Raw genomic sequence first — 24,699 nt, forward strand, 5'->3', positions numbered from 1 at the left:
TTCCGCCTCTTCCTTGCTTCTACCGAGTACTGACTTAAGCATCAGAGTGTCCCCGCTGGGCAGCCCCCCAATGGATTCTTCTTATTCTTCCTCATCTCAGGTGTCTTCCAGGAGCTACACGAGTGCCAGCTAGGAGTGACCGGATTGCGCTACATCATTTGGCGCCGTCTGTGGGAAACACTTCAAAAGGCCTTTCTCTCTAAATTCTCGCAGTTCTTTTCTTCCTTGAAAAAATCCAACACTCATGGCTTCCTCTAGCAACGTCGAACGAAGCACGGAAATGGATAACTCCAGAGGACAACCCCAGCTTCCTACTGTCTATATAGGACAGTTCACCGTCCCCTTCTCGGTGGACGGAATCCCCAGCTTGAATGTACCTCTTACAGTAGCACCTATCGTCGCCCCACTCCCTGCTACAATCGGAGCGACGTTCACCGAACCTTCGGTCGTGCCCCCAGCGGCCAACCCGAATCAACTGGAGGACTTGATGCAACGCATGCGGGCCATGCAGGCCCAAATGCAACAATTCCAGCAACTTCAGCTCTATCAACAACATGTGCTGCACCAGGTTTCCCAGTATCAGTATCAGCAGTAGTTCCCCCAGCTGCCTCAACCTCAGCTTCAGCAGTCGCAGTTCCCGCCTCGGCACCTAGCCTCGTAGCAAGCTAGGTCTCACCGCCAGGACGAGCGCCCCTCTAGCCAGGGTGAGCCCCCCCAAAACCAGGCCTCCCCCCACGGTAGACGAGAGAGACCAGCTGCCTCGGTCTCGCCGCAGGCGGACAGGTCGGGAGGACCCCAACTCGCCAGGTCTACATCACCTCGGCAGTCGAAGTTTGAAACCCCGAACCTTGAGAACCGGTTCGAGATCCTGGCAACAGACCAAGCAAGATCCCTCTGTCCGCAGCCATCGCCAGCGGACCGGGCTACTTACTGCACAAACCATTTCGGACAGCGCAGAGGTGAGCAGCACGAACGCTGAGCCCAAATGACAAGTATGACGGGTCGTTTGACCCAAATGATCACGTAGATGCCTTTCAGTCACAAATGCACTTGGCGAGAGCCAGTGAGTCGTGCATGTGCGTGGCCTTCTCCACTACTTTTAAAGGAGCAGTCCGCACGTGGTACCAGAACTTGGCACCTGGGTCGATAAGAAGTTGGGCGCAGTTCGCATAAGCCTTCACGTCCCACTTCGTCACCAGCAAACGGTGCCCGCGAACTGAAGAAAGCCTCCTCAGCATAGTGCTAAGAGAGGGAGAGTCCATCCGGGGCTATATCAAGCGGTTCAATGATGCTTGTATGCAGATACCGCGCCTGGACCCCACCGCACACCTTGCAATAGCCAAGAAAGGCGTGACACACAAAGAGTTCAAATGGCACATGGTCGTCAACCAGCCAGCGACCATAACTGAGTTTCTGAAGCTTGCGGACAGGTTCATAGCCACCGAAGAGGAGATCAACCAGAAGGGCGAGGGCGCGCCCAAAAAAAGAAAGAGAGAAGGAGAGCCTTCCAGTCAAGGGGACAACCGAAAGAAAAAGGATACAGTTCGAGGGACAAAGCCGGGTCAATTGTCCTGAGCTCCTGTTGCGGACCGAGTTGATTACACCCCACTGAACGCGAAGCAGGCTGAAATCCTGATGGCGATCAAGGACGCTCTGTACGTGAAGTGGCCACCCCCTCTGAGGGGGAATCCCAATGAAAGAAATAAGAATTTGTATTACAGTTTTCACAAAGATCACGGTCACAGTACCGAGAGTTGTAAAAACCTTCGCGACGAGATAGAGGAGCTCATCTGTCGCGGATATCTGAGAAACTTTGTACAATATAATAACAATAGTAATAAAACAGGTCGGCAAGGGGAGCACGGTAAGGATGCTCTCGAGTCCAGCAACAGGCCAGCCGAACAACTGTAGAGGTAGCCTCCGGAAGAGAGGCCAGTTCGGGGGACCATCCACGTGATAGTGGGAGGTTCGATCGTTGCGGGTTGCACTTCAGTGGCAGCTGAGGACAGAAGAGCCAATTTTCTTCACAAAGATGATGCGCAAGGGGTCCACTATCCCCACGATGACACGCTCGTAATAAAGCTAAGAATCAACGACTTCGAGGTCAGGCGCGTACTCGTCGACTCAAGCAGCTCAGCCGACATCCTCTTCAAAGCTGCATTTGACCAGCTTCAGTTGTAGAGAGGCGACTTGAAGCTTACATACACTCCTTTGGTGGGCTTCAGCGGAGAAGAAGTCCGCCCCCTTGGGAAAATAACAATACCTGTGGAAGTCGGCACATGGCCTTGCATGGTCAAATTCAAACACGACTTCCTGGTGGTCGCGACCCCCTCCCCCTACAATGCCATAATAGGTCGATCGATCACCCATGTCCTACAGGCGATGGTCTCCACTTACCATTTGGCTATGAAGTTCCCAATAGACTTCGGTGTGGGGGTAGCGCGGGGTGACCAGCTCGAGTCCCGCAAGTGCAATGTTGCCGCCCTGAAGGGGAAAACCAAGGTGGCCGATGACCTCGAACTGGAGCCGCCCACGGAGAAAGGCAAAGAGCGAGCCGCGCCCACGGAAGAAATAGTCATAGTCCCGACCTCAGCGGCAGACCCGGCTCAGACGCTTCAGATCGGCGCTTCCGTCTAGGAGCCCCTATGATCCGAACTGGTAAGCTTTTTACTTCAAAATTTAGATATTTTTGCATGGTTCGCGGTAGAGATGCCCGGTATACACCCCGAACTCATAACTCACAAGCTGAATACTGATCCTGTAGTTAGGCCCGTTAGACAGAAGAAACGCAACCTAACCCCGGAGCGGTGGAAAGCGGTCGACGAGAATGTTGAAAAGCTCCTCGCAGCTGACTTCATAAGAGAAGTCCACTACCCGAGCTGGGTAACCAACCCTGTCCTGGTAAAGAAGGCCAAAGGTAAGTGGCGCATGTGCGTCGACTACACCGACCTGAACCGGGCTTGCCCAAAGGACTGCTTCCCGCTCCCCAGAATCGACCGCTTGGTGGATGCGACCTCAGGGCGCGAGTTGCTAAGTTTCTTGGATGCCTATTCGGGCTATAACCAAATCAAGATGGACCCAACGGACGAAGAAAAGACTGCCTTCATCACGGAATTCGGCCTATACTATTACATGGTTATGCCCTTCGGGTTGAAAAACACAGGGGCAACCTTTCAAAGGCTTGTAAATAAATTGTTTGCGCCGTTAATCGACAGAAAAGTAGAATGCTATGTAGACGACATGGTCGTCAAAACTCAATTCTCACATGAATTAATTCAAGGTTTGCATTCTGTTTTTGAAATTCTACGTAAGTTTAATATGAGACTGAACCCAAACAAGTGTGTATTCGGTGTGACCTCAGGCAAGTTCCTAGGATACATCGTTAACCGATGCGGCATTGAAGCCAACCCAGATAAGATTAAGGCCATTTTAGATATGAGACCACCCTGGAAGTTGAAGGAGGTTCAGAAGTTGAATGGCCGCATAGCCGCCCTGAGCCACTTCATGTCCAAATCGGCGGACCGTTATTTGCCGTTCTTTAAGGCAATTAAGAGCAAAGGGTTTGAATGCACCCAAGACTGCCAGGTCACGTTCGATGAGCTCAAGAAATACCTCACTAGTGTGTCGACCTTAACCCAGCCCGAGGAGGGCGATGTTTTAGAACTGTACCTCTCGGCGAGCGACGAAGTGGTTAATTCGGTACTAATGGAGGAAGTAGATCGGGTCCAATGACCCATCTATTATGTTAGTAAAGTATTGCAGGGAGCAGAGATGAGATACCCGGAGATGGAAAAGCTAGCATACACATTGATAATCGCAGCTCGGAAGCTCCGCCCGTACTTCCAAGCTCATACTGTTATCGTCCTCACCGATAAACCTCTGAGGCAAGTCTTGCTTAAGCCCGAGGTCTCTGGTCGGTTAACAAAGTGGGCTGTTGAGCTTAACGAGTATGACCTCCAATACAAGCCACGAATTGCCATTAAGGCTCAAGCCTTAGTAGATTTCATCGCCGAGTGCATGTTCAGCTCCGAGGTTCCTAGGCCGGTTGATCACGAGGTCCCCAGTTCGGGTGAGCTCGAAGCTCCCAGGCCGGTTCAGTCCGAGCCCCGTGAGGTAGCAGCCAGTGTGGCATCTCTCCTAGTTAGGCCAAGTGTGAGCTGGGATGAGGAGCCCTGGATTCTTCATGTAGATGGCTCCTCGAACCAATTGGGCAGCGGTGTTGGAATAGTTCTGCACGGCCCAAGCGGTACGAAAATAGAGTACACGCTACGCTTCGAGTTTGCGACATCTAACAATGAAGCAAAGTACGAGGCGTTGATAGCTGGACTAGCCTTAGCCAGAGAAGTAAAAGCCAAGCACATCGTGATCTGCAACGACTCCCAACTTGTGGTCAACCAGGTCATTGGCGAATATGAAGCTCACGAGCCGACCATGGTCGCCTACTTAGCCAAAGTCAGAGAAGCCCTACTCGACTTCCAGTCACACTTCATCAGACAAATCCCTCGGTCTGAGAACGCTGAGGTCGACGCCCTGTCCAGGTTAGCCAGCACTAGCGACATCACCAAGAGAACCGTGTACATAGAGGACCTGTCTCGGCCTAGCATTCTTATGGGGCAGAGAAGGTCGCTCCCGTTGTTCAAGCAGAGCCGAGCTGGATTGACCCGCTCGCGAGCTTCTTGCTACACGGGACCCTCCCTGCAGATTGCAATGCAGCTAGAAGGGTGCAATGCTAGACAGCCAAATACGTCATGATAGACGAACGACTGTACAGGAGATCATACACGTTTCCCTATCTGCGTTGCTTGCGGCCTACCGAAGCCGAGCTCGTACTCCACGACACTCATGAGGGGTTGTGCGGCGGCACTTGGGGGGCAGGACCCTTGCCCAGAAAGCATTTCGACAGGGGTATTATTGGCCAACAATGAAGGCAGGTGCTATTGAGCTCGTTAGAAAATGTGACAAATGCCAGAGACATGCCAATATTCACCACCAACCCGCTGCCGACCTCAAGTATCTTACCAGCTCGTGGCCCTTTGCACAGTGGGGCATCGATCTACTCGGGCCATTCCCGTCAGCAACGGGTGGAAGGAAGTTCTTAGTGGTAGTAGTGGATTATTTTACCAAGTGGGTAGAAGCCGAACCCCTCGTAACGATCACAGCCCGAAATGTTCAAAACTTCTTTTGGAAAAACATCGTGTGCCGCTTCAGATTACCTCGGGTATTGATTTCCGATAACGACAAATAGTTCGAAGACATCAAATTCTAAGACTGGTGCCAAGACATGGGAATCCAACAGAACTTTACTTCAGTCGCACACCCTCAAGCAAACGGTCAGGCAGAAGTCACGAATAGAGCCATTTTCTGCGGATTAAAGGCACGGTTGGACCGAGGTAAAGGATTGGGGCAGATGAACTACCCAGTGTTCTATGGGCATACCGGACCACGGAGAAGACTGCCATGAGAGAAACACCCTTCAATCTCACCTACGACACCTTTAGCAGTAATCTCTGTAGAGATCGAAGTATCTATGCTGCGGCTAGAAGCATACAGTGATCAAACGAACGAAGATGAGCTACGTACCAACCTTGATCTACTCGACAAAGTAAGGGACCTCGCGTACATCAGGACCACAACCTACCAGCAGAGAGTAGCTCGGTACTATAACGCCAAGGTCAAGAGGCGGAACCTCCGCGTTGGCGACCTGGTCCTTCGTAAAGTTATGGTACCTGAGCCCAGCGCTGGCAAGCTCGGGTCCAACTGGGAAGGTTCCTACCGAGTAAAGCGAGTGCTCGGGAAAGGAACGTACGAGCTCGAGACCCTCGAAGGGAAACAAGTACCTCAGGCATGGAATATTGTCAACTTAAGACAATACTATCTGTAACAACCGAGTAGGCCACGATCTCGGTGCAATAAGACTCGATCGCCTTTGAGGCACGGGCAAACCTCAAAAGTAGACTATAAGTCACCCCCAGAGCCTAAGGGCAAAGAATGCTGAGCTAACACGATTTCGGCGCAGTCAGACCTAGTCGTCCCCATGATAGCTTGTCAAGGTGAGGAGTGTAAGCAGCGCGGGCTTAAACCCCACCAAACGTAGCTTGTCCTAGTACAATGATCGAAGTAAAGAATAACTGACGGACAAATAGTTCGGGTATACGTGGCAATCGACTTGTCGTGCACCATGGAGATGCCTTATTTCGGGTAAATAGCTCTAGTAGCTTAGGCATCGAGAATCACCTTAGCAAAGATACAAAGAACCCATCATACTTGGAAGAAGAAGGAAAGAACATTCATTATCACTACAAAAAAAAAGGAAAGTAACAGTGCAATAACCGAGCTTTACAGCTCGAGAAAGTCTGATTACCACAGGGCACAACCGCCCAACCAAAGACTTGTGAAAGACCGGGTTTATGACACCTGGAAGCCACCAGAAGTCCAGAGAAACGCCACCTCAAGGATCCGCCTCCTCATCCTCTAGGAAGTCAGGCTCCTCTTCCTCTGCCGCCTCAGGAGACAGACCCTTCATAGTAATGCCGTTGAGGTTGAGTTCGGAGAACTTCTTCCGAACCAGCCACTGGAAAAGCTTAAACCTAGAGCGGTACAAACCCGAACCATACTCCGCCTGGAGGTCCTGGAATTCCTAGGAGTCTTTAAAATTCCAAACCGCTTTCTCTCGCTCAGCCTCCACCATCTGATCAAAGTTCCGAGTCCGATTTAGAAGAGTGGACTCCAAGTCCCGCACCTACTGCCTGAGGAGCTCCCTCTCCGCCGCCATCCTCGACGATTCCTCCTTGTAACGCATACTCTCTTCAGAAAGCCGGGTGATTTGAGCCTTCTGGTCGTGGACGAGCAGCTCCTGAGACTCGCTTCCCTTGCGGGTGTGATGGAGCTCGCCTCGGATCCGGTCGAGCTCGCCATGGAGCTTCTTGTTAGTAGCCCGCTGGTCGAGGGTGTCGACGTGATGGATGTGCATCTGAGGAGCCATGACATGGATGGCGGAATTCACCTGCCGATGGAAGAGAAGATCAGTGGACAGTGGAGAAAAGCAAAACAAGAGAGGAAAAGGGAAAAGGGTCACTTACCATCATGCAATGGGCAGAGGCGAACGCGAAGAGGTCCCCGGGCTCCATATTTCCCCACTGAGCGACCTCGTCATTAGTAATCGCCTTCCGGCTCCTCTGGTGAGCCACAAGATAATCATTTACCCCTTTACATTTTCCTACTGGGAACCGAGGGTAAGGACGTGGCTGGAGGGGATTACAGGGAGCCTCCCCCGGCTGAGGGAGCTCGTTCCCCCCAAGGTTAATCCCACTAGTCCCCTCAGGTGGGGGCATCGGAGTCTCGGGCGGAGGAGAGGGTAGAACCGGCTCGGCAGACCCGAACTCAGTACTTCCTGAAGGGGGGGTCTGGTCGGGGTGCATCCTCTTCGCATGGTGCCTCTGGCTGCTCGAGAGAAGACGACGCGAATCGGCACTAGACATGATGGCTGCCAAAAGACCACAAGATATTAGTCTGGCAAGAAACAAAATACATGTGGGCACAATATTGTCACAAGGCACTACGCGACCTAAAAAGGCAATCTACCCGGGCTCAAGCTTGCCTGCGCGAGCTTCTCCTCGGCCAAGTAGTCCGAGCAAAGGAAGCTTACCGACGCCCAGGACAGCATCGTTTTCCGAATTTCAGGGTCCAACTCAGCCCCAGGGTCCTGGATGGTGCCCCTCCAAGCAGTTGGGAAGGGCCACCCCTCAGGGTTACAGACCACAAAGTAATCCCGCTTCCAGGCAGGAATCTTATACGGCAGCTCGTACAAGAGCTTATAGCCGCGACGGGGAGAGAGGTAATAAAAGCGCCTCTCCGGAAGAACCCTAGGAATAGCGTTCTTTATACATAAGATAGAGGCAAAAATATCAAGGTCCAAAGGAAGGCAGTACTCGTAACACAGGGATATAGTCCCAACCATGTTTTGAATGGTGTTGGGATGAAGCTGGTCAATGGTGATGTTAAAGTGATTTAACACCTCCACTATCAAGGGGTGCTGGGGAAGACGCAAGCCAGCCTCGAGCTGTTCCTGAAAGATTACTATGTCATTAGGACCATGCTCCCAAGGGAAGTTGCCAGTAGGGAGGCTATAAACCAGGTCCCCAGGGAGGCGAAAGTAGCGGATCAGAGACATGAGTCTCTCCGCCGTCATCAAGGAAGGGCCAAAGGTATCAGGCTCCCTCCCCCTAGAAGTAGATGCTATGTCGCCAGAGGCTTCCCGAGCCTCTGGGATCTACTCCCAGGCTCCCCCCGAGCTCGAGGGAGCATCATCATTTTGGCTATCGCCCCTGTGATAGGTGTGGTATGGGTACCCAGACATGGCTGACACCGATTGGGACTCACCAAAGGAGACGGAACGAAGCAAGCTGAGGAATTTGAGTAGGCTAGATAAAGTGCGCGACCTCAGAATCCAAAGACAACAAAGATGGCATGGGAGAAAATGAGGCCCGAGGGGGCCTCCTATTTATAGCCTTCACCCTTTCAAACTGACGGCCCAGATAAAAGCAGATCCAATGGCCCGCAGGCATCCCGACCGCACGCCTTCTGAAAACCGAAGGCGATTGGTGGCACGTCTTCCATAATTAAGGTAGTCACAGCTGAACGACGTTCGGAGTTAAAAGCCAGCTTAGCACGTTTTCGGAATCCGAAAAGTCAAGAAGGTCAGAAAATCTCTTGATTCCCACAAACGCATTTAAGGAGGACAGTCAATCAAGTTTGAATTTCGGTCAAATCAGTCCATCGCACTTCATAAACTCCCCGCGCTAAGACAATACTCTTAGCTCGAGGAGTGGGGGGCAATTGATGAAGAATGATTTGACCCAACCTATGAAACGGTGACACATAGACGCTGACTTGGCGTGAGCAACAACCCAGCATTGAAGCCCGGTGCGACCAAGTGACGGGCCCACGAAGCAGTCCGCTACGTTACAGCTCAAGGGGAGGAGTCCGCTGAGAAGTGAACTCCGGGCTCCCTGGGCTATCTTTGAAGAGATACTCCGAGGCAATTGTAGCTCGCGAGCTAAAGTTATTAGCTCGCCCGAGTTCCCTAGCAGACAAGTCATTACGAGGACCAATTCCACTAAGGATAATCCTGGAGTGCTCCAAGCTCGCCGCAAAGTAGTTCACGAACGAGCCACACTAGCACTCTTCAGGAAGCTTCCGACTGACAGACCGTACCGGTCAGACTGCACCATATCCTCTACTGATGGCGCAGTCCCAGTCCTTTCAACAGTCTGCGTCATGTCTCTAGGCAGGTAAAGGCGTACCTGCCACTTTGGAAACGTGTCACTCACCCAGGCGAGGCGTACACCACAATGGCCACCTGCATAGCCCTGGCAGGTAACGGCTGCGATAGAGGCCCAATGGCGGTTATGCCTGACCTAGTGTGAGTGTCCCTATAAAATCCCTCAGGGCAGAAGAGAGCTTTTCTTCTGGGATCTGAGACCTCTTGAATATAGTGGTAACGCGCTATCCACACTCTTAGCCTTCCACCTCTTCTTTGCTTCTACCGAGTATTGAGTTAAGCATCGGAGTGTCCCCGCCGGGCCGCCCCCTAAGGGATTCTTCTTATTCTTCCTCATCTTAGGTGTCTTCTAGGAACCACACGAGTGCCAGCTAGGAGTGACCGGATTGTGCTACATCAGTATGGACGCCAAAGATTGCGGAATAGGGTAGGGCGAATTTCAAAAATTTCCCACTTTCTTCCAATTGGGAATCATATTCTCTAATTTTAGAATCAAAATTCAAGGATCCTATTTGAACCATAACCGAACCAGATCTGAACCAAAAGACAAGGGAGGGATTATACCTGATCCAGAGAAATAATATCTCCCAAAGTTGGTGTTCACGCCCAGAGAAGACACCAAGATCCGCTCCTGCTGAAGATGACACAACAACTGTGGAACGGAACCAACAGATTGCGTCTTACACACCAAATTCTTTAGAAGAATCCTCTAGAAACAATGAGCACCGAACTCGATCAGTTCTTCAGGAAAAACTGATATCAAGAACCGATTTCTTGATTCCCTTCTCAGTGAAGATCGAACTATGCAATTGGTGGTGGCGGCTGGAGGAGTTCCCTCATGCTGAATTGGCGTAGAAGCAGTTTTCAGCTTAGAGAGAATGAGATCCTATCTCTGTCTTTCAGAAAAAAATCTCTAAAAACCCTAGGTTCGAATTCTAATAATTCTTGATAGGGTTTCCTCTTTTTTTGTTGATTAAGAATCCCTTAATCCTATTAGGAGTTATCCCAATCCAAATCTGTATTTGGATGGGGATAATCTTAATCCTATCTGTAGATTAGGTTAGCCATCTCCTGATCTTATCAGGAGGTTACCAGATTCAAATCATATTTGAATATGGTCTCTAAGAGTGGATAGGGTTAAAACCCTATCCTATCAGTTAACCCTAATCTCAGATCCGCCCCATAAGTGGGTGATCATATAAGCCCAGTTCGAAATGGGCTTTTGGCCCATTAAGTAATCAGTGCTCAATTAGTTTCCAATCTGCTGCTCAGTTGGGTTTCTTTGTATGGCGTGGGACTCAAGCATTGATCTACACACCAGCCACATGGGTTCGGCCTAGCCTTTATTACAAGGCCTAGCCGAATTCACTGGAAAGCCCAATGAACCCCTGAGCCCATCATATGGACCCTATGGGCCCAACACTTACACTAAGTGGTCCCTGGGCCAAGCCATCTTATAAAACCTAGGGATTGTGGGCAGGTGCAAGATTAACCCATAAGGTATTATCCCAAATGGCCTTACACTTAACCTCTCAGTCCATAAAGATCAAGCACTGCCCAACAAGAGATGACCTCTCCCTTGGCTGCAAGGAACAATGCTGCACTCTCTACTCACATGGATCCTGGGAATTAAAACCATTTGCAAACATTTTGAAACCATACTTAAATATATATCATATATATAATTTTGCAAAACAAAATTCCAATGATTGAAATCAATTGCCGGCAGTTTGGTTTCCATCAGAGAGAGTGCATTCTCGATCATTACCTTTGTTCGACAAAGGGGTCGATCCCGTCACTATGATCACCCACTCAGATGAATTCTCAAACTGTCCCAACATACCTAGGTTTTGACTCCCGCTAAGGATCTCATTGATTGGCATATCAAAGACAGCCTCATCCGACACCTAGTGTAGTACCATAATCGGGTGTAGGGGTCGGGTGTAACTTTCCAGTTTTGCCCATCAATCTCCAAGGTGCAGGGCAATACAGAAAATCGGGTCCGGTTCGAGGGTTCAATTAATCCCACACTGCATGTGCCTTGGATCTCACCCTGACGGCTGAGAGAAGCCACCCCAACAGTTGGCAGCACACCAGTGTCAGCCTTGGCAGGATAAATCTCCCAAGACTTATCCAACGGCTGTAAACATTCAAAACCAACACAAGCCTCATTAAGTGTCCAGTTTTAGGGTCTTACATAGAAGCATACCACTGAACATAAATCAAACATGTACTTCATTTATTTACATTAAATATAAAAAATACATCAGAATTGATTGAAGCTAAGGGCATACAAAAACTGTCCAATAGGAATCATCGATTATCAGAATTTGGAAACTTCCTTTACCAAATAGATTTGTGCATTTTGTAGTAATAAACTGGAAATGACAAGTGGGTCGGAAAGCACTTAAATGGTGCTATTATCGTAAAAAACGGTGTTAATTCAGTATAACATAGGTCCTTTCCTCGATAGAATTTGAAACGCTATTTGGTTAATTCATTTATTAAATAAATGTTTATTTTGATTCATGTGAGAATCATATACTGGGTAATATTTTTAATGTCTCTTCAACACCAAGGCAAAATTTTCATTATTCAGCTTTATATAGTTCCCAACTCCCAAGGGCGTCTAAATGAATGATGATCCATTTTGGAAATGAAAATTCATTTCCTTAAATTAAAGTTGCTAAAGTGGATGTTACGATCATTCAAGCGCGCGTTTTCATGTCTCTAGCTAGTTCTTCAAGTCAAGTCTATCTGATCCGAGGCTGAATTAATTGTATATGTTTTGGGTTCGGCAAATCAAAAAACTTAATTTCATTGCTTACATAGAGAGGTTACAAAGCTCCTCTGGGGAAGGATGAGTGCAAAATAATTTTTTTTATCCAAATCCGGAGGTTCATCGTTAAATTCCAGCAGACTGTGCTCAGACAATCTTGCCCTAGAAGACCCATGATCATCATTTGGTAAACAGGGAGAGCTTGAGCATTTTCTTTGTTGCCGATTAGAATTCCTGCACAAATGCAACCACATCATACTGCACGTACTGTTGCCCAGTATTTCTGGAAGAAGAATTAATGCATCTGCCCCTGCTGCTTTTTATTGTAGTAGTTCATGAATCATGACGTATAGCGTCTGGTGTAGTCAGTTCCGTCCCTTCTGCATGCATCCTTCAACCATTCGATACTGTTCCATTTTCGGCGCTGTTTAACCATTATGCATGTCGCCATCTTTCAGCAACCACGTACATCTGCTCCTCGCGTTTCACCCACTCTTCCATCTGTTGTTCAATACATTGAATGCTTTGTGCATGGTTGTTGGAGTACGTATGGTTTCTCTAGTTGCAGCTGTAAAGTTTTAACAAAAGACTCTTTATCCCATCTGAGGCTCAGGTTGTCTTTCACCTTCCCAAGTTTAGAAACCACCACATTAGAATAGAAGCTGCATTACCATTCACGTTAGCTAGCTGATCAATTCTGTTCAACAATATGTTCACAATCTTCTTTATCTGTCCAAAAGGGTTGAAAAACAAATGATTTTTTTTTACTTGTATACGGGACAGTGTGTCTATACTTGCCCAAGGATGGTGGCCTGGTGGGAGTAATTATTTAAGGAAACACATTTGGGCTTTAGACGGGCTTCTATATTTCTATATATATATTTAATTCATTCCTTCACTATTAATTGAGCAATTAAATTTAATGTAAGAGATTTTGGGAGATATTAATTATATTTGGTTGATGTAGTCATATATAACATTACTGGTAGATAGATAGATAGAGAGAGAGATAGAGGGAGAAAGAGAGATTTTAATTTGTTACATAAGAGTAGTTTGAAATTTGTTTGTTGAGTTTGTGGATCTGATGATTATTCAAGTATTGATTTCCCTTTTTGCTTTTTCCTTCATCTTTGATTGGTTGTGTACTTGAGTAAGATGGAATTTAAAACTATTATTATATTAATTTAGGCAGTATACCAAATTATGAAGTTATTGAATATATATGATATTGAAAATGCATGTGTTGGATCCTGAAAAGTGATGGATACTTTGTACCCTACAATTAAACATTAGTGTTAGTGTGACATAATTTAGACATATTAAGAAGATAGTTGTTATTTTGAATGCGGTTGTATTGATATTTTCTTGTTGACAGTTTGGACAACTAAAAATTACACTTGATTCAATTGCTTTCTTTTTGCAATTTTGCAAGCCTTGCACCAAAATCCATAGTCAACATCAATAAATGTGATACATGCAAAGATATGGTATCTTATTTTTTGATTGTTTTTTTTGTTGTATTAATGTTTTGAATACGACAAGGCTTGTATATTTTTCTAATGATATTTTTTGGGCTGATGAAGTAGCAATTTTTTGTTGTTTGAATTTCTTAATTGTTTATTCATTTTGATCAAACTTACAGTAATAATTTTATTTTTAGTTTTTTTTGTAAAAATATAATCTAAATTTTATATTGATATAAGTTTGCACTTTGATATGTACGAACATTGCTAGGTAAAAGTTCTAGAATGTATGAATTTTAATTTATGTCTTCAACTTCTTCATTTCATGGAGCAATGATTGCCCTCCTAATTATATTTATTTTATTTTTATATTATTGTTTTCGTTATTTTCCTATAGAACCCCATTTGTTTATTCTATTTTTCTTATTTTTGATTTTTTTTTAAATTTTTTGTCTTATATTTCCTTACAAAGACGCTGAAGAAAATAACCAATAGTAGAGACCAGATCTGCTCCTCACACGCACATCTAACCATGCATTGAGAACATCTCTTGTACTTGTTAGTTATTATTCATGGGAGATATTCCCAATGCACGGTGGATGTGCCTGTGAAGTGCCCGTTTGTGAGGAGCAGATCCCGCTTCCCAACAATATGCTCCCAATGATGATTTTTGACCACCCGCAACTCTAGTCTCATATCTCGTGCTCAACACAGATTTTTGAGAATGACAAGCAACATCCCATACAAGTGGTAAACTCAGTGCTAAAGCATCACATGGAGCATCCATCTCCCCAACCTTTGCAACACTATCAACGTCAGCCACAACATAATAATCTTCCCACTTTGTTTACTGATGGCTCTTTTGATTCAGATCCAAGTAATGCAGGATGAGGGTTCGTCCTCCAAAATCCCCATGAGCAGTACACCATTGCTGAAAGCAGACCTTCTTGGGCACTTACCAGCTATGATGCCGAAATTCGAGCCCTGCTAGGCGGTCTACATATGGCACTCTCCAATGGCATCTCACAGCTTTTGGTATATTCAGAAAATGCAACACTAATTTGCAACCACTGACCGAGTATCCTACTGGTTTGAGCAGCTACATAGAAGTCATCTGAGGCGTCTAATAGAATCATTTGAATATATAAAATTTATATATATTGTAAAGCAGCATAACCAAACAGCCCATATATCTTGTAAGGGTCAGTTTAGTTTGCACTATAATTCCAAACAATCACAGCAATGTAACCTTTAATATATAAATACATCTCTTTTTTTGTGCAAAAAAAAGCACGGATTGTTAGTAAAAAACAACACCATTTACAATTCTCCTCATCTGAGAATGGTCACTTTGGACCAGTCATACCCATAACCATAACATAACATATCATCATAGCCGCTGTTAAATTCAGTTTCAACCATGCCTATAACAGTCTTACCTAGTTGGGCCCCGGGATCTACTGAGAAAATAGTAAATGCATAAGCAAATAAAGATGAAAATGAGAACACAAAGGAGCCTTTGATGAAAGAAAGAGAAGAGAAGAGAAGAGAAAACCAGAGAGTTGACCAGAGGCTTCATTGATGGGGCTGGATCCATCAACAGCTCCTGCGAAAAGCAGCATTTCGAATAAAATAGAAAGGGTATTTGCAGAAAGTTCTTTACATCCAAGAAAAAAAAAAAAAAACGAAGCCACAAGATAGATGGGACCTCAATAGTGTAAAAACAAAATCTGATGTTCAGACCACTGTCCTGATATTTGGCTCTTCTGAAAGAATAGGACTGGACTTTGCATTTTTACGTACCATAAGTTCCGGATGACTTCCGAAGCATCTCTAATAAGCAGATCAGCTCAAATCGATAAAGGATATGTTTATAAATATCGTGAAGTTGAAGACAATAAATATCTGCATCTCTGTTAGTCAACTTCAATGCGGATGCAACTTCAGCCCATTTTCCATCTCTACTAACCTGAGAGAAATGTAATTTGGCTGAATTTTGAAGCTAAACAAAAAAAAAAAAAAATCTAATGCACTAAAATCTATTACTAAGGTATAAGACACTTGATTCAACTATAATCAATCATTTCTTTTTACCACAAATTGAACCAGTGGAATAGAAACATAAAAAGAGACTTTATAATATATCTAATGACATTTTTTATTAGATTTGCAATCAAAATTAAATGAGTTTTGTATAGTAGTAGAACAGAAATAACTATAAGAGAAACATTATTAAAAGAAACAGGGTGAGCTATCGTAGCTCCTCTTTTTGCCTCCAGAAAACTCACTCTCCTGCGAGTTTCTAAATTACCCAGTACTAAAACCAGGAAGATCATTCCTTTGGTTATTTTAAAATCATAACTAGACATTTGGATGTTACAAGGGTGGTGTTGCCTGCTTTAATTATTGTAGAGATTTAAAAGTTTTAATTTTTTTTTTCCGCAACTACATAGGATGAAACAGAACCAGCTGTTTGAGAATTATTTTGGCCTTTTGACTCAAAACTGTCAATTGTCGATGCTTCAAGCCACCTGATTATCAACGACTGATCCCTTTATTTAACCCTGATATCCATCTTCAGATAATGACTCCACTTATTTCTCCACTGTCTTACGATTCTAGTTCCGGTTTCCTTCTATTTCTCCCCCTCCACTGCCGGCCGGGAAAAAGCTGCATTACTAACTCGAAAAGGGGATAATAAATAATAATCGAACATGTTGTATTAATTACTTAGGCTGAGTTTGAAAGGAGTACAAATGCAATATTTTGTATTATTTTGTATGTACGCTGTATATATTTGCATTTGTATTGCTTTCAAAGGCTCAGTTTAAAGGAGTACAAATGCAAATTTCTAATGTAAAACCTTATATTTTGTATTAGTTTATATGCATTTGCACTCTATAAATTTACATTTATACTTATAAATTTACATTTGTACTCCTTCCAAATTGTGCCTTACGGGCAAAGGAGATGAGAATGTCTATTTAGGCACACTCTTCTTTGTTTGAACTTGTAAATTGCCCAGTTCTTCATTTATCTGCTTTTTTTATTGTTCTCTTCTTCTTTGACTTTAATTCCGAGTTTTGAAGTTGTTTGGGCTGATTGATTTCATTTTCCTGTATTACTTTCGTTTGCTCACTTGGTCGCAACTAATCCGACCATATTTGACTGATCTTCATTCCTTTAATCTGTTAAAGCACTCGTGGCTAATTCTCTACTTATTTTTCTCCTAGCCTACTTCAGTAATTAGATTTCATCAGAGTTCATCATTTGTTTATGTTCGAAACTGTTTCAGGCAAGAAAGGCTCTTCGAGCTTTAAAGGGTCTGGTTAAGTTACAGGCACTTGTTAGAGGTTATCTCGTTCGTAAACAAGCTGCTGCGACTCTTCACAATATGCAAGCTCTTATAAGAGTTCAGGCCACCGTCCGATCCCAGAAAGCTCGTACTCTCCACAACAGAGAGCACACATCTCAGCCACAAACCCGACCACCGCGCAAATCTATTGTAAGAATCTTGGGGGGAGTTTTGATTTACAAAGTCCAACACTGTTAGCACAAATTGGTACATGAGTAAGCATTTCTTCTCAATTCTCGTGTCTTCTCATTTTCAGGAAAGATTCGACGAGACAAGAAGCGAGCACACTGCATCTTTTCACAGTCGGAGGCTATCGGAATCTATTGATCCTGCCATCAACACCTTCGAAGAGAGCCCAAAGATTGTCGAAATCGACACAGTAAGACCCAAGTCGAGATCCCGTAGAACCAACACCTCAATGTCGGAGTGCGGCGAAGACCCAACTTATCAAACGGTCTCCTCTCCCCTTCCATGCCAGATTCCTGTTCGTCTCTCTATACTGGATTGCCGTAATTTTCAGGACTTCGACTGGAGCTTCACCAGCGACGAATGTAGGTTCTCCACCGCACAGAGCACCCCTCGGTTTGTAAATTCCGGTGGGTCCAATGCACCCGTTACTCCTGCTAAGAGCGTGTGCGGCGATAGCTTCTTCCTGGGACCCGGCTCTGGCCTTTGCTTTGGAGCACTGTATGACCTCACCTTTGCCTTGAACGAACAGTGTATCAGTGATTTCCGGGGAAGAAAAGATGCCTGCGCTGGTAGGGTTACGTAGCTCATAAAGGCTAGGATGAGTTTTCCAGTAAAAGAACTTAAAATCATTGAGATCATCAATCAAACCCTTAATTCCAACGCTCAGATTAAGCCCAAGTCAAAGGAACCTCAGAGCAGATGCAGCAATACAAGCAGATCCAGAGATCAGAAACCCTAGCACAAGTGAGACTAATCACAAAGAGAACAGCGAGGATCGGGTTTCTCAAATCAGCTAACGAAGAATTCGAGGGAGGGGGCAAAAATCAAGATCAACCCCCCAAGAAACAAGATCTATCAACCGGATGTTAATATAAACGGTCGATCGATCTATGAAATAGAAATGAGCAGCACAACAGATCGACTGAATAATCGAAACCAAATACGAAAGAAACCAGAGATCAAAATAGAGAAGATATTTAGCTGATCAAATCTCCCAACAGAGCGAGAGACAGAATGGCGGAGAAACCGGAGAACCTTAGAAAGCGAAGAAAAGAAAGAAGAAATATCAAGCAAGATGATAGAGAGCGAATGGAAGCGAAAGGCCATCCCGTTATTCACGTGCGGATACCCTACCCTATCCTGCGGGAAGAAAAGGCCACGTCGTCTTGACGAAGCCCTTCCCGCCTTACCATATCCATATGTAATAGTTACAAGGTTTTGCACTCTACATATTTGAATTTATACTCCTTCGTTTTAATCCTCTCTCTCTCGTCCCTCGTCCCTCGTCCCGATCTGTTCTTACAAAATGCCTCTTACGCCGACCTTACAATACATCTCAACAACCATACATGGGAAATGTTCTCAATACATACGGTGGGATGTGCCTGTAAAGTCGGTTTGAAGTATGATTCCGGTGTACAGTTGAGATGTGCGGTGAGATCGGTGCGAGGTGCGATCTCTGAAAAGCAAAATCCAAATTTTTGTCTGTTTGTCTCTCTGAAACCGGACTGTTCAGTATTAGACCTAGGCTAGGCATGAGACCTCCGCAGCACATCTAATAGCCTAACGGGCGAAAACTAAGAACCTTATTTTGTTATTGGGATTTGGGAGAATACTCCCGATTGGCTGAACCTCCCTTTTGATATATAGTTATTTCCTTTACTTGTCAAAAAAACCGGACTGTTAAAAAAAGTTACTTAGTTTGTGGTAATGTCAAACGGATGCGGACTTTACCGTAACTTATCTTTATATTATATTCTTTAATTTTCTAATATTTACTTGTATAGCAATTGTCCCTGGTAGTGGTGTGGTGTTTCTGGTGAAGAGGTTCAGTTGGATAAGAAATTAAGAGTTTCTGCAACAGACAAGGAAGAACAATGCCATCATTTTCGCTTGGGATATTGCTGCTTGCCCTTCTCTTTCTACTGCTAATTTCACATAAATCAGGTAAAGTATCTCTTACCCATTTGATTTTCTCATTTCTCTTGGTGCATACGCAGTCCAAATTAAGCCACAACCTCTCTGTTTACACTTTAGAGGGAAAACAAGTGACTCTGTGGAGATTCAGAGGGTTCTAAGGTTTTCTTTTTACGCACCCAAGAAATCTGTAGACTTCAATGATGCTTCTGGATCTTTTCTTTTTCTATTCTCCTATTTTCCTGTTTAGTTCTAAGATGGGTAATAAGTTTAGTTTATACTTGAAGAAATTCCGTACAAGTGTATAATTTAATGGGTTTGATGAAACTCTTCCTTTTTCTTACCCATTTTGTCATGGCTGTATTTGAGATTAAAAGGCTGTCTTCAAAAAGAAACTTGAATCTTCAACCAACTTACCGTTTTCTTCCTCTCTGTCTTTTGATTGGTTGCTAGTTGGATGGAGCTATGAAGTTGAGATCACTGAATCAACCCAGAAATTAAAATGCACATTAATTTCGCTTGTCCCCAACTTTCTTCCTTTCTGCTGCCTTGACTCTCTGAACATACTTTGCTTCAAATATTGTTTTGATATACTGCTCCGTCTTGATTTTGAGAAATAATAGGTGCACAGTTTGAGCACTGGTGCATAGCTGATGAACAGACAACGGATGATGAGCTGCAGAAGGCCCTTGATTGGGCTTGTGGGAAAGGCGGTGCTGATTGCAGCAAGATACAGGTGAACCAGCCATGCTATCTCCCAAACACTGTGAAGGACCACGCCTCCTACGCATTCAACAACTACTATCAGAAGTTCAAGAACAAAGGGGGATCCTGTTACTTCAATGGTGCTGCTATGATCACAGAGCTTGACCCAAGTAAGAACAGGATCAAATTCCTTTCTTCTCTCTCTACTCTCTCTTTCCAGCTAGATCTGTGGCTGTGGGGCATTATTCTCCGGACCCCTTGTCATATGTCCAGTGCACGCGCTTTGCTTAATATTGCTTTGACATCATGGGTGCTTCTAATTACAAGTCCAGCCTAGCTAGGATCCAATCAGATGGTTATGCCCGATAGGTCCATCACCACATGGGATGGCTTAAGAGTCAAGTTTTAATGATCTGACCGAACAGTTAGGGGTGTCAATTGGACCGGATTTGGTCCAATCCGATCCAATTCAATATTAGTCCATTACATATGGATCAGGTCCAGTCCAATCCGATGAATACTCTGGACTACTTTGCACCAGTCTAATTCAATGTTTAAACTGTCCAATCTGTTGTTTTAATTTAGATGGTTCTAACCCAAACTTGATACATGTATTCTTATCGATATTAGTCAATCCAATCCAATAAATACTTTTAGACCAAGGTTTTAAAAACCGGCCTAGAATCAGAACCATCCGTTCTAGCCACTGGTTTCTAGGTTGATGGTTTGACCATCTAGTTCGACCACCCGGGTTAACGGGTTATTGATCAATTCAACGGTTTTGACTAGGGACCCGGTGGGTTTAGAGTAAAATGAAACTAGTTGTTTGAACAGTTTCTGGGCAAAAAAAATCTGATCGTCCAGGTCAATGGTGGTTCAAAAATATTGTTTTAAATCATTAAGTGTGAATTGGTTCAATTAGTTAATCCAATCGGTCCAAATTAAAATTGATTTGGACCGGATCCAACCCAAATCCGATCCGTTGATACGCCTAACTGAACTGATCCATCTTTTTGCCTTGGGTGATCTCTTTAACTCCTCCTATTAAGGTCGGCGTGGGACCCCTAATCCATTCAGCCCGGATTCGTCGGAGGTAATATCTCTGCAACATCACATGGAAATGAGTAAACAAGGCAAATGCATGTGCCTAGAAAGTGCAGCTCATGTGTGTCATTGGTGCCAAGCAACGTTCTGCGGTCTTATTGAAGGTTTAATAATCAAAGGGTAAAATACAAAAAGCTTCTTTAAAATTTCTGATAATCATAAAAACCTTATAGTTTTATTTTAATAAATATTTTTTTAATTTTTGCGAAATTAGATAAAAACCTTTCATCTGTCACCTTTTTAGATAGAAAAGATTAGACTGATACACCAGTTTTTTGTAAATACCTATTTTTCCTTTTTATAAATTATTTTATATTTAAAATTATTGAAATAACTCTGTTTTAATTTGACAAAAACCTCTTTTAATGATCATTTTCTAATGTTTTCATTGAGTTAAAACATGGTTATTTTAATAATTTTATATGTAAAATAATTTATAAAAAATAGAATGGGTATTTAAAAAAAAATTGATACATCAGTTTAACGTTTTTAATATAAAAAGGTGATAGAAAAGAGGTCTTATCGAATTTCTCAAAAGTTAAGGAGAGAGATTTGTTAAAATAAAATTATAGGGGAAATTTATATGATTATTATTTTATCAGGAAATTTTACCCAAAATCAAATGAGAGTTTTTCGACTTTTTAGATGCTCAGAGTGTCAGAGGTGGCATTTGATTAATATTTTAGAAATAAGCAACCACTGTTAAAGGAAGAACTCAAAAAGTAGAAACTGATCCACGCATGTGGTCCATTCGAGACTTACTGGCTCATCTCATGGTAGAGAAGTCTGGAGATGATAACGGATAACCTGGCTCCTTCTGCAACCATTGAATGTTGACTGGATGTTGTGACTATTTATTTCTTTTTTGTTTTCTTTTTCATCTTTAGCAATATTGTATTATGTTTTCAGGTCATGGCTCATGCCGGTTTGAGTATCTTCCCTGATCCAGAGTTAGAAGGACCTTCAGCAGTGAACCGAGCTTCAAATAATAATCTCCTTCATTTATAAATTTGCATATTCACTCCCCATTTACTCTGCTACACCAGTCTTTTCTTTTTGTTTTTCTCAATTTTAACATTGTTACAAATTGGGGTTTTCCGGGTGCGAACAAATTTGCATATAATTTTTCCTTTTTTCTTCCTGTGGGGAAGAACCTCATAAAAGAAGATTGAAATAGTTTTAATTCAAAACAGAAATATGTGTACAAACTGCTAAAATCAAAAGTTTCCATTTGGCTAGGTGTGATTTCATCATCACAATGATAATTGGAAATGTAATTCATTAGACCAGGGGATTGCGCATGATCATGGATAATAATAACTGTTTTTTTTTTTTTAGGAAATTGTCTAAAATTTATAATGAGTTTTCAGTATTTCTCTTAAACTCACCACAACTTTTTAAAATGTCTAAAATTCACCATCTTAGTAGGTTTTTATTTTCCAAAACTCACATTCCTTTAGTGCATCGTTAATGCTTCTTAACAAATGTGTCCATGTCAGCATAAATAATAATTTTTATGATCAAATTACCCTTGAATGGCGAGTTAGAGGAAAAATTGTCTTTTTCAGTTTTCAATTTTCTTGTTTTTTTTTTTTGCATTTTTAGTGTTTTGTTATAATTTCCAATATCTTTTATAATTTCTGATTTTTTTTACATTTTCTATTTTCTACAATCTATAAATTTTCCTGTATTTTTTGTTATTTATTTGCAATTTCTGTGTTTTTCTATAATTTTTGGTGTTTTTTCTACAATTTTAATTTTCTGATTTTGTTTTTCAATTTCTATAGTTTTTAACTTTCTATAATTTGAAAATAATTTTTTATTTTGTTTTCAATTTCTATAATTTTTTATATATATTTTTTGTAATTTCTATGTTTTTATGTATTTTATATTTAAAATTTTTTTATTTTTTTTTCCTTTTTTCATGTCTAAATATTAAAATGGTAATATATCAACACCCGCTAATTTATTTTTGTATATATTTTATATTTTTTTATAAAGGTTAAAATGGTAATATATTAACACCCGCTAGTCTGTTTAATGTCAAGTTAGTGACATGGTGAGTTTTAGACATTTTGAAAAGTTGTAGTGAGTTTAAGAGAGATGCTGAAAACTCATAGTGAGTTTTAGACAATTTCCCTTTTTTTTCCTTGGGGTCAAGACCATACGCCCAACCTTTATGAGGGTAGAACTTGATCCCAAGTCTCTGCAACTTTACCGGCTGACCCAACTATTTTCTATATTATTTCATTCAAAACAAGCAACTATGAGACAAGTCTCTGTCTCATTGCAATTTCATTTGTATTAATACAATAGCATGGGGTTACAAATCAGAAACACGTAAATCTGAGTTCACTTTTTCTTTGACTTTACTTTGTTTTAAGATTTTTACTTTAATTACAATAAAAACAATAAAAAAATTGAAAACAAAACAAATTAGGATTTGCATCCCTATTGCATAAGCGCAAATGAAATTGCATTGTAAACAAACTAGAGGCCTAATAATAATTTCTTGTGACAGCTAGCCTTTCCATTTGGACTCATTGACGAGTGCTACGAAGACAAATCTCACAATTACTAGAAAAAGAGAGATAGAGTTCACATGAAGCACTAAACACCAGTGTAAAATAATTGATCTATTAGTAGTTGAGATCCATGCGATACACGGGCCTTGCTATACAAAATTGAAGTTGAAAGAGCCTTATGACATTTCTAATTGAGCTAAGTCAATCCAAGCCAAATCAGGTATTATATTTTGAGTTATGTTTATTTATTCTGATGGCAATTCAAATTAAAACCCTAGTGAGAGTGGCTAATCTAGTAATCTCCTAGAGATGTTAATGAGTACCATTTAACTTGACTCATCCTTACATGCTCAAGTTATAGTCAGGCTTATTAGGGTGTAGGATCAGGTTAGAGTTTTGATTATTTAAGCCAAATCGGGTGTAGGTTTGGCTGATCTGGCCCATTGGATCATCATATCCTTATACATCTAAAGAGTATTCTTGTAATTTGATCTGACTTCTAGCCGCTAACCTTAAAGTTTATAATTTCTTTCAATGTTAGTTTTAACCCAAAGTGAGTGTAGGGTTAAGTTTGCATTTAATTTATTTGCATCCCTATGCTTTTGCATTAGTGAAAATGGAATTGCATTACAAACAAAATAGTCCCAATAATAATTTGTGGAGACAACTTTTCCATTTGGACTCGTTGAGTCGTTGACGAGTGCTAGAAAGCCAAAGCTCACAGAAAGCACCAAACACTGAGAACACATTTCCTGCGACGGATAAGCCCGAGACCCCAGTGAAAGCCGGTCTTTTTAATCTGGCATGTTCAAAACTCGCTGGAGGGTCTCGGGCTTGTCCTGAATCAAGGGTCTCAGGTAATGCGTCCTCGCAAACACTAGTGTAAAATAATTGCTCTATACAAACATGGCGGATGGACAAGGTTTCTTTCATTTAGGGGGCGTTCTTACACTTATGACTTGAGAACTGGATCCTCCTTTCGGATGAAGTAATAAGTGTTAATCTCTAATTGTGCCCAAATGTAAGAATCTGTTTGGTTCATGGGAATAGGGGTACGTGTTATGGGCCCGACCGTAGGATCGTGTCACGGGTTGCTCCACCATAGGAACCTCAGATCTTTCCTTTCCTTTGGCCTTGCGTACAGGCCCTATTTTGACTATCTCGTGGGTGACTTGTCCAAGAGATCATCGAACTCTCCTTTACTCTCTTTCTTGACTGAATATTCGATATCCTCATTCAATAATGGTGTCTCCTTAAATAGGAGATTACAAGAGGAGGGTTCCTTGTTGGATTCGGCTAGGTTAGTCCTAAACGGACTCAAACTCCTACTTCTAATTAGACTACTTACTTTTATTTGTACTACAATTCCTTCTAAGAATAGG

At 42.9% G+C, this 24,699-nt stretch overlaps 1 protein-coding gene and 1 pseudogene across 2 annotated transcripts; both read left to right on the forward strand.

Annotated features, from left to right (window-relative positions):
• Positions 1–9,350: 9,350 nt before the first annotated feature.
• On the forward strand, positions 9,351–18,353 carry LOC104606600 (protein IQ-domain 26 pseudogene; annotated as a pseudogene). Its single transcript, XR_016082847.1, has 3 exons — positions 9,351–9,375; positions 16,783–17,027; positions 17,134–18,353. The product of XR_016082847.1 is annotated as a protein IQ-domain 26 pseudogene (transcript).
• Positions 18,354–18,794: 441 nt separating this feature from the next.
• LOC104606601 (Carbohydrate-binding X8 domain superfamily protein) lies at positions 18,795–21,807 on the forward strand. The gene is made up of 3 exons (XM_010271893.3): positions 18,795–19,013; positions 19,607–19,858; positions 21,702–21,807. Exons 1-3 carry the CDS (start codon positions 18,944–18,946, stop codon positions 21,734–21,736), a joined length of 357 nt encoding a protein of 118 aa, XP_010270195.1. The 5' UTR covers positions 18,795–18,943; the 3' UTR covers positions 21,737–21,807.
• Positions 21,808–24,699: the final 2,892 nt, after the last annotated feature.

Source organism: Nelumbo nucifera, chromosome 1, assembly GCF_055504915.1.
Source record: "Nelumbo nucifera cultivar China Antique chromosome 1, China Antique-T2T, whole genome shotgun sequence".
NCBI classification, from domain to species: domain Eukaryota; kingdom Viridiplantae; phylum Streptophyta; class Magnoliopsida; order Proteales; family Nelumbonaceae; genus Nelumbo; species Nelumbo nucifera.

Excerpts from the sequence above, each read along its gene's own strand:
- LOC104606601 (XM_010271893.3), top strand. The coding sequence starts at position 18,944 with ATGCCATCATTTTCGCTTGGGATATTGCTGCTTGCCCTTCTCTTTCTA. Across the intron at positions 19,014-19,606 it reads GCTAATTTCACATAAATCAG|GTGCACAGTTTGAGCACTGG; the intron begins GTAAAGTATCTC and ends GAGAAATAATAG. Across the intron at positions 19,859-21,701 it reads GATCACAGAGCTTGACCCAA|GTCATGGCTCATGCCGGTTT; the intron begins GTAAGAACAGGA and ends TTATGTTTTCAG.